Source organism: Homalodisca vitripennis, unplaced genomic scaffold (genome assembly GCF_021130785.1).
Source record: "Homalodisca vitripennis isolate AUS2020 unplaced genomic scaffold, UT_GWSS_2.1 ScUCBcl_9655;HRSCAF=18217, whole genome shotgun sequence".
In the NCBI taxonomy this organism is placed as follows: domain Eukaryota; kingdom Metazoa; phylum Arthropoda; class Insecta; order Hemiptera; family Cicadellidae; genus Homalodisca; species Homalodisca vitripennis.
The window spans coordinates 8216-18686 of record NW_025785765.1 but is presented as its reverse complement, the minus strand read 5'-3'; the positions used below and the strand labels follow the sequence as shown (position 1 = coordinate 18686).

The following is a 10471-nucleotide window of genomic DNA, read 5'->3' as shown; positions in this document are numbered from 1 at the left end:
TCAAAATAGAGGCTGTAGGATAACAACATGTATTTGCGGGTATAAGGTGGTTGTTCGTTAGTAGTGTAGTCTTGTTCTTAACACGAACATTGAAAACGGTATATTATGAGAACGATTATAGTGTAACGATACAAAGCCAATTACATTTTAAATAAGCTCTTCAATATTGGTTTTCTTCACATCGGTATAAGAGACATTTCCTTCTAAGGGAACCAATGTATCGCTTAAGCACGCCCAGGTTTCGGAAAAGGCCGCCGAACAATAGGAAGCGTAACAATTGAATTAAAAATATAAAATTATATTTTCCTTACTTTAAACTACCTAAACCGCCAAAAATTAACGTTAATTTAGCGTCAGATAACAATAAAAAAACACCTTAAAATTATCAAATGCCTCTTAATCTAGTTGTTGACCACGGCGATTAGTCTCTATTATTATTTATTTTTATCACAAAAAGCCCTTTTTATCTTCAAAGTGTCTCTTGTGGTTCAAAGTTAAAAATTTTTTATAGTAAAAGTGTAAATCTTTAACAGAACGAAAATAATTATAAGCGATACGGCTTGAGGAATAAATATTTCTTAATAAACGTCCATATATTTTATTTTGACGTGACAACGTATTTTTAAATTAGGTTGCGGCTCGGAGGTCACTCATGGGGAAAAGTGTTAACGTCCGGTAACGTTACGATGCCCGTCCTAGTGGGTTATCTAATGTTTCGTCATCATCCTCTCCCCCCCTCCCCCCACCCCCCTCCTCCCCCCATCTCCTCTTCTCCGTTATGTCCTTTCCCTCCCAGCCTCTTCGCGTTCTATCCTGCCCACCTAATCGATACCCTCCTGCCCCCCTCCCACTCCCTCCCCACTCCCCCCCCCCCGCCCTCCCCTTCGTCCACCCCCCCCGCACCCCGACCGCCCGTGCTCCCCCCCCGCTCGCCGCCTCCCCCTCGCCCCGCCCTGTTCTTCCTCCCCCCCCGCGCACCGCCGCACGGGCCCCCGTCCGCCCCGAACCCCCCCCCACACACACCCCACCCAGCTCCCCCCCCCCCCTTGCCCCCCTCACCACTCCCGCGACACTCACGTGCACGCCCACCACCCCCCATTCCCCGTCCCCCCTCGCCCAAACGGGGTCCGGGCCCGACCCTGTACTCTCCCGGCCCTCCCCTCCCGCCGCACCTCTCCGCCCCCCCTCCCCCTCACCCCTCTCGTCATTCCTCCTCTCCTCCTCTCTCAATGTCCGCGTCCATCGTCTCCGTTTACCAGCTCCAGACTTTCTCCCCCTATCTGCTCCGCCGCACGGGATTCCCCCCCCTCGGTCCCCCCCCGCCGCCCGGCCGCAACCCCTCCCCCCGCCCCGTTTCTTCCTAGTTGGTTCCCTCTCTCTTACTCTTTTCGTTTCTCATTCGCCCCCACCCCCCCCCCCCCTCCTTCGGTTCCTCTCCTGACCGCCTCCCTCCCCCCCCCTCCCTCGTCCGCCCCCACCCCTCCCCCCCCCTTCCGTCTCTCCTTTGCCTCGTCCCCCCGGCCCGCCCGTCCTCACCCCCCCCTCCACGTCCGTCCCCCCCCCCCCCCCCCACTATTCACCCCCCCCTCCCTCCCCCCCCCTCCCCCCCCCCCCCCTCTCTCCTCACCCGCTCCCGCCGTGTCTCACCCAACTCCCCCCCCGTTCTCTCCCCCCCCTTCATTCGCCCGCCACCTCCTCCTCCATCCCCCCCATCCCTCCATCCCCCCCCGCCGTCCTCCACCCCCGCTATCGTCCTTCCCCCCCTTCCCTCTCCCCCGTCCTCCTTCTCTTCTCCTCCGTCTCCCCCCTCCCTCCCCTCCGCACCCCCTCCTCCCGCCGCCCATTACTCACCCTCCGCCCCCCCTCACTTCTCCACTCCGCCGCACGGGATAAAGCAGATAAACGTATGTTTATTCGTTGAAAAATTGTGGAGGTGCTTAGATTCGTCATTTACAAACAACTACAAAACAATAAAGGTAAATAATTTGTACACTGATATTTCATTATCGATAAACTATGATTGATTTGATTAATTGTTAGATTGACACAAAAGTGAGAAACTGTGTTTATAGGTTATGTCATACTATTGACAAAATATGTTGGTAGTGTTAAAGTAAAATTATTAGTTTAAATCACTCTGCAATTCCAATCGTAATTCAGTCGATTGAGGAAGACAACAGCGCCCGTATTGCTAGTCAAAACTATTTAAATATAACAAATTATAACCTCTAACCTGTCATTCAGTGCGACCAAACAATCAAACTAAACCGACCAATCACCACGCGCGGAGTCTAGAAAGTTTAACTGTGTTTAGCAAGGAAATTTCAAAGGAGCTGCTAATCCCGTAATTTTACGGAACGGCCGAAACTTCCGAAGATTGCTAATCCCGTAGTTTTTTACCGTGGTTGTCATTTCAATTGCGTATTATATTACATTGTCTCGTATTTTAAACGGGTTTTGCCTTACTCTACAATGTTGATTTGGGTATGATTTTTAGTAACACAATTCACCGCTAGAAAAGGGCGTTCAGATTGTATTGTATAAGCTTAATGAACAAAGCAACTTCTGGTCGCGTTGGTTTACGTGTTACACTTGTTACACTGCCCGCTGACCGTGACGTTCGTTGCAGGCCGGCAGTCGATGTCCGCAATCAATGGCTTCTCGCCAGCTTGAACGTGACGTTGCGATCAGTGATGTAATTAGATGAAAGGGGGAAATAGTTTTATTGGTGTAGATAGTATTTTTGACGGAATTCTGACAATTGATCCTGAATTTAATGGGAAGATAGATTAGACACATACTTCAGGGGGGTAAGAATAAGTTAAGTCTATTCTATCATATAAACATCAGTCTAAAAGTTTGGGTTTTATGTTATTGTTTTTCGATGAATCAAACTATATATTTGTGTTATAATAACATTAAACTTTGTATTCAAACTAATTATTCTATTTCTTATGAATAAAATGAAAATATATTCATATTTTACATAGTATTATTTATTATGTTACAGTTGTTGTACTGAAAACAGTGCTGACACCGAAAGTGATTGCCGACGCATTCAATGACGGCATAGTGTTTTGTCAAAAAAACTACAAAATATAAAAAATATGATTTGTATCTATTCAAAGGACAAGTTTATATTTGTAAATGGGTCATTGTAAATAATTGTATATATGCCTCCTGCGTAGTTTAAGTTAGTTTAGAATAAAAAAAAAACTGTCCTCAAAAAATAATTTGTTTTTCCAGAAAAATATATGTTAAAAAAAACATTTTTGTATGTGTAGTTTTTTTAAAAACCACTAACAATCTCACGTTTAAAAGAAAGACGAAAGTAAGCTGAATTTAGGCATGTAAGTATTTTTTCTCATACCTTAAATACTTTTTTTTTTAATAAATTTTTGAAAACCACCAAAAACGCCAGCATTTCATACAGAGTTACCATGTCATTTAGGGCCAGCACTCAAGTGTTAAAATAACAAATTATAACCTCTAACCTAGTCATAACAGTGCGACCAAAACAAACGAACTAAACCGGGACCAATCCACCACGCGCGGAGTTAGAATTTAAAACTGTGTTTTAGCGAAAGAATTTCAAATTCCCAAATTTTAGTAAATGTTTTATTCAACTTTTCCATTTACAATAAAACAATTTTTTTTTAATTTAATTTCAAATTATGTACAATGTTTTAGTAACAAAATATATTTCTATAGTTAAAATGTTGTTGCAATTTCTGTTATTTTCATTCAATTCCTTAGTTCCTATTGTGCAATTTAATAATTATTCATATCAATAAATATTTCTACCGAGAAAAAGACGTTGTCACGTAAAATCTTCGCCCGTAAAACCGACTTTACTGGCAACCATCCATTTTTTTTTGTTTCAGACTGTTTTATGGAAAAAGTGTAACTTGCTATTTTTTTCTGATGATTTTCAATGATGAAACCTCTATTCATATATGAATCGCCTCATGCAGAAAGGGCTTCAGTCACCACAATGGCGAAATTGAGTTTGCTATAGGTTATCGGTTGCTAATTGAACTGTACCAACATTTTTACGGCATTAAAGGGCTTTAGTCCCATTGCTCCAATGTCTTAAAACCAGAGTAAAATTTTAATATGTTCCCATGCTGAAAGGCCTTCAGTCAGTGACTGATAGTCCTTTTTGCCTAGAATATTAAAACATCTGTTTTGATTAGCATTGTTGGTCCATCCTAGTTGTATGTCTCGCTCGATAGTGTATGACGCTGCTTTGTTTTAGTTAGAGTTTTGCATTTTCGAGGTTATGTGTTGCTTATACTGTTATTACACTGATTCTGTAAAATCACTTAAATTTATTGAAAGTTTATTTAGTATCAAATGACCCGGTATTTCAATATGGTAAGCTGAGACGGATGATTCCGAGAGGTGGACTCAAGAAAATGCAAGTAGTTGAGTTGGGGAGCGTAAACAGTGTAAAAAAGCAGAATCAGAATGGGAAAAGAAACATACTTTGCAGAGATGTGTCAAGGTGCAAGGGATTGGTAGGTATGAAAGATTATAAAGGAGGGGTAAGGGATAGTTCCAAGCTAAAAGCAACATGGGCCTCCATGCAAGTAAGTAGTTCCTATAACATTTTAATTTATTAAGCGATATTTTGGTTATGCTTGGAATTTCTTGCAAATGGTGCATGCATTAATGTACGTATATTGGGCACACACCGTACAATCATAACTCTAAATTTTATAAATCTATAAATTTTCCTTAAATTTATTAAGGTTTTATTTTGTTAATATGTAGGGGGCTGTAGCTTGTCACCACTAATTTTTTAATATATTTGTGTTTTCAAGGCTGCAAGAGATTATAAATGCTTTGATGGATTGACTGAACTATTGACCTAAAATCAAGCATGGATTGCACGCCACTTCTCTGACCTTCGCCATCAATAAAATGATCAGGGACCGTGTACATCCTAGAACTTCCTTCGATTGAAATTCATGTACGTTCAAAGAAAAAGACGTCACAACGGAAAAGTGGAGAAGAGGAAAAGGCGCAAGCGCAATGGTTGACAAAAGCCATTGAGTATTACTCAATAGACTCTTCTCCTGGTTGGTAAAACCAAAGGACGCAGGTATGTTACAAAGCTTTTAGTTGTCTCTGTTTATCAAAATGAAACGCGACAAACTCGAGTTAAAACAGGTTGAGAGGCCCTCCCCGCCCAAGGAAGGAAGAAAAACCCTATTGATCAAAGAGAGGAAGCAGTCGTGCAGAGAGCCGCAAACACTTTGGTAGTATTGAAAAAGCAACAAAATCATAGTTAGGGACGCAATTATTGAGAAGCTTAGGCCCAACTAAACTTAGTCATTATTCTGGGGAATAACTAGTTAAAATATTTAGATGACTAGACTCCTGCACAAACGGCCTTTATATCGTGCATTGGTCCGACAAAACACTCCAGGCAAATTTGTTTAGTTTTCATGGCTTACTTTTATGAGTTTTTCAATGAATAAACTACCAAAATTTAAATGATTTTGGGCAGAACTACCGCAAATGATTTTTGATTTGTTGCTGTCTGGCACGCTGTTGTGAAGAGCTCCAAGCAGCTAAAAGCTTAAAGAGTCCCGATCACATTGAAAACGAACTTGGGTAGTAGCAACAGACGATCAGCTGCTCAGGCCGTAGCTTATCATTCATAAAGAAGACGAGGCAAAAAAGTTTTTTATCAAGGATTAGGCCAAATGTAACGCTAACTCACAATGAACGTAGCCACAATCAGTATCTTTCGCCTTATGTATGTGACTATCATAGCAAAATCTCAGTATACCACAAATTCCCGTTACAAGAAACGTTTTAGATTTAAGAGCAAATTCACGGTTAAAATAGTATTCTCGTATTCATGATATTACCAAAAAATAAGAGTCAGGCAAAAGTGTATGTATTACGATAACCCAAGAAATAGGTAACAGTCCAGCAAGGACAAGGGGGGGGGGGGGGGGCCTAATGAAAGTGTGGCTCTTTCTTATGGGATTATCTCAAAATCCTATCCCCCCGGAGAATATAGCACCGAAGTTTTACGGACTAGGTTCCTCATGATGAACTGCAGCGGGGCAGGGGAACAAAATCACATAGCACTGAGTATAGATTTTTTGTTGCTTTCGTTTACTGACACTGCTAGGCGTCGTTTCAGGCAAAGATAACAATGTAATGATTATTCGGCTGTCAGAGGGCGCATCTCTTATTTTGCCCTGTGGACCTAGTGGACTTTGCAACGATACCAAGGCCGGTCATGTGAAAAAGATATGACAGAATTTACGTTCCTGTGGTGGTGAGTAATCAGAAAACTCATAGTTAAAACAGGCAGCGCAATAAACCTAGGAGATCCCAATAAGTCTTTTTTCTAGTCAAAGTAAGTTGAGGACAGAAAAGGACATCCTTTGATTTCAAGCTCTTTTGGAAAACATACTACAAAAAAAGCTGCATATCTCAAGAAACAAGATCGAAGCGAGTTCCAAAAGAAAAGAAAATCAGATTTGAAATAAGCAGTTATAAGCAGTTGACCTTTGATAAAAATCAGTTTGGTATAATATTTAGCCAGTAAAACCATTGACAGCATTGTAACTCATTCTTTTAAAATGTGTAAGGACCAGAACCAAAAACCAACATTGCCACCACCTGTGTGTTATCCAGCTGGTAAAGTACCCATAAAAGCTTCAAAAATCAACGACGTCAGGAATCTTCTACCGTACGTTGCCCTTGAACACATAGACTTCTACGAAGATATTATGAATTGGCCTACACTTGACCACATTGCACCTGAAGTCCAAGATGATTGATTACGTTTTCAAACATATTATTTTTATTAGTACTAATTTTCTTTTTTCCACACGGTGTTGTAGTACATTTTTCAATCAATAAATGTATAAAAAAACTGTTGTTTAATAATACCTTTGGAATTTTGATTACAGATACTCATAATCAAAAGCTTGAAATAGTAAAAATACATTTTAATGTATAATAAAAAGTAAAAATAATTAAAGAAATAAAGTTTTATATCATATTTAAAAGGGTCATTTTAATTTTCATGCAAAAAGGGCTTCAGTCTGCTAGTAAAAAAAAAATTTTTCACTATGAAAATAACAATTTTAGTTTCCCTCACTAGTACTGTTGAAAGGTGTGTATTCATATCAAATATATAAAATAATAAGAGGTTTTTAAAAAAATGTTTATAGAAATAGAAAAGTTTTTATTGAATTACTCAAAAGTAAAACTGGCTGACTGAAGCCCTTTTTGCATGAAGCGATTCATATATTGATATTTAGTTGTAAAATTAGTCATGAATTTAATGTTTGATTTGCTTTCCAGTCTGTTAAACTGTTAGATGATTTAATTTGTGTTTTTATATGTAAGTATTTATATAAATGTATATAAATTTTATTCTTGATTTCAAACCTGTTTTCTAAGTAATTATTGTTTGCACACACACACACACACACACACACACACACACACACACACACACACACACACACACACACACACACACACACATATATATATATATATTTGAAAAAATATAACATCATTATTATTATGTGGATGATGGTCGGTTTTTAATGTGTAGAGCTAAAAATATAGTCTGAGAAAATAACTATTTCATATTTTAAACTCTTTTAACACTCTCCTATTTGGTCTCTACCAATAGTGTAAAGGAAGATAATTATGTATTTCTTTAGAAAATTCCTCTAGTAAGTTGAAGAGAAACAGGCTGTGCGCTTAGACAATAGAAATTCGCTGTCTCTTAGACTACGGAGTTGTAACATCGGAACAAAATATAATCTTACATTGTTAAATGGTTATAATCAGATGTTATGTGCAACAAGTTGTAAAACCGTAACATTTCCAGGGTTAGAATATCAAATTCTCAAACTTGAATCTAAAACAAATACGGTACATGGTTTTAAAGCTCTACTAAAAGGAATCATTAAGGTAAAACGTTTTTACTGACACAATATTGTATACATATTTAAATAGTTTTCTTTCAAAGGAAAACTAATATTAACAAATGAGCAAAAATGTTTAACACGGCCCACATTTTATTATTTTCTTGTAAATAGCATTAAACACCTTTTAATTTTAGAGTAACTTATTTAAATCATATACCGTACATTATAAATTTCTATACAATTTTGTTTATATACCTATTCTAACTTTGTTATTTAATTGAATATATTTAAAGTGCATAAAACATTCTGTATTTGTGTAATTTAACCGAAGTAAGAGACCAAAGTTTTAAAGAGTTGCAGCACTATGTGTATGATTTTTTTTTAATATAGAAAACCAGAGAGGGTATGTAAAGAAGTCCCAGAACAGGTAAAAAAACCTTTACAGGATCTGTAGCAATGATAACGCTCAAAGTACAATCAGTGGAAAAGTTCGGTCTGTGGCAACTCATCTCATTATAACTTTCATTCATTGCGAACGATATTTTCAATAGAGGTTGTTTTGAACAAACTCTGACTCCGTATATAAATATTGATAAGTTGAACTACTGAAATAAAAGTGTATTTTTATATTTTTCTGATTTTTACGGTTTGGTAGTTCATAATAAAATAACAACTAACTATAATATGTAGCATAGTTTTATGACTCAAGGAACAATAGATTTATAAAGACCCAGTCATTTTATGAACGGGAAAACATTGTATATAGACATATCTAATGTACTCAACAAATGGTCTATTATATAAACGAACGGATCAGTTGAATGAAACTAGTAATGGTAATATATGATAACCGATAGAGTTTGTATTGCTAGGTCCTTAGACTTCCTCTAAAAAGCAGTGATGGGCCTGATTTCGTACAGCTTACGACTAATTCATGGAGCATTCCAACTTTCGATAACATATTCACAAAAATAACAATTATATTGTATTTAATAACTTTCTAAAATAATAGCCTTGGAGCCAAGAGAACATTTGCAATGTATAAACAAAAAATCTGGGTTTTTTTCTAATCAACAGAGGAATATTTATCCTTCGAAAGATATCTCATTCGTCAGCAATGCAATGCAAAAACTCCACGAATACGGAGATCAAAATGGCAGGTAACGAAAGGGTTAAAATACGAAACTAATATGTTATATCAGTTTATATTTGTTATGATTAGATGAACTTAAGACAGACCGTCATATACATAAAAGATATTTACATGATTTTCAGGTAATATTAAATATTTATATACGGCGTTTTCTGGTTGTTGGAATTTCTTCTAATTTCTTAATAATAGTTTCCTGTATATCATAATGTTTGAGTGGAATTGCTAGCGCAGATAATTGCCGCTCTGTCCAGCTTTATACAAATAAGGCTTTCTCTTATCCATTAGCACCGTTGTTTGTTACCACGCTACAACGAATATGTGTCAAAAACAATGTTAAATTATACTTCATTAGATGAAATCCAACTGAAATAAAGGAATAAAGGAAGTAAAGAGGAAAACAATGTGTTTGTCAGACTTCGTGTTACTGCTTGAATGCTTATTGCCTTAACTACGAATATAGTGTAAGTTATGGCCAATCTCACCTCCTAAAACCAATCATGACGATATGGTAAACCTTTCATTCATAATATATATGGATCTCACGGAATAGTTTAAAATTATAATATGCATAATGGATAAGAGAAAGCATTACTTGTATTAAGATGGATAGTATGGCGTTCATCTGCTTCAACCATTATATATAAATATCAATATACTATATTAAGTATAATTACATTGATAATTATATAAATTTCCACTTAATTAACTATTCTTAAATAGAATATACTGCTATAGTCTAATAGGTGTGCAACTTCATAGTTAGCACAGTTAAAAAATCTCCAATTAAAATGTTATAAATATGACAAATTTATTGGGTTATCTAATCTGCTATTAGTTAAAGTTGAGAACTATTAATGTAAAATTATATTAGGTATCTATTTTGATATTAATAAAAAATCTATTAAATCTACCTTGTTTACGAAAAAATTTATATACAGGGTGAGTGGCCCTTGGTGTGTGACAAAATTTTTTGGGTTATAATTCAATGTAAATGTGATACAATGGCGGTTATAACAAAGTCTAACTCCAAAAAGTAGGTTTGGAATGAATTTATTTTCAGTTTTTCTAAAAAACCCATGTTTTTGTACGTAAATCTGATATTTCTCAGCAACTTATAGACATATGTGAGCAAACTACACAAGTTTTATATTCTCCGTTAAATTTTAGATTTGAATAAATTATCGGTTCAAACGGTAAGAAAAGAAATTAAGCTTCAGGTAAATTTAAATGGCAAAGTTGCTAAGTTTCAGAAAAACTGAAATATCATTGAACCCCATCATTTACTACACCCTGTACACAAGAATGTGTCAAGTGATATTAAAAACTTTTCCATTTAATAGACTTTAAAATGGTATGCCATATGACCATAGTTAAATATTCGGTTACTTACTTTTATCGG

General features: G+C 37.0%; 1 protein-coding gene across 1 annotated transcript; it reads left to right on the top strand.

Annotated features, from left to right (window-relative positions):
* The first annotated feature begins 686 nt into the window (after positions 1-686).
* On the top strand, positions 687-1364 carry LOC124374696 (vegetative cell wall protein gp1-like). Its single transcript, XM_046832866.1, has one exon. The coding sequence runs from the start codon at positions 687-689 to the stop codon at positions 1362-1364; it is 678 nt and encodes a 225-aa protein (XP_046688822.1).
* The last annotated feature ends 9107 nt before the right edge of the window (positions 1365-10471 follow it).

Excerpts from the sequence above, each read along its gene's own strand:
- LOC124374696 (XM_046832866.1), top strand. The coding sequence starts at position 687 with ATGCCCGTCCTAGTGGGTTATCTAATGTTTCGTCATCATCCTCTCCCC.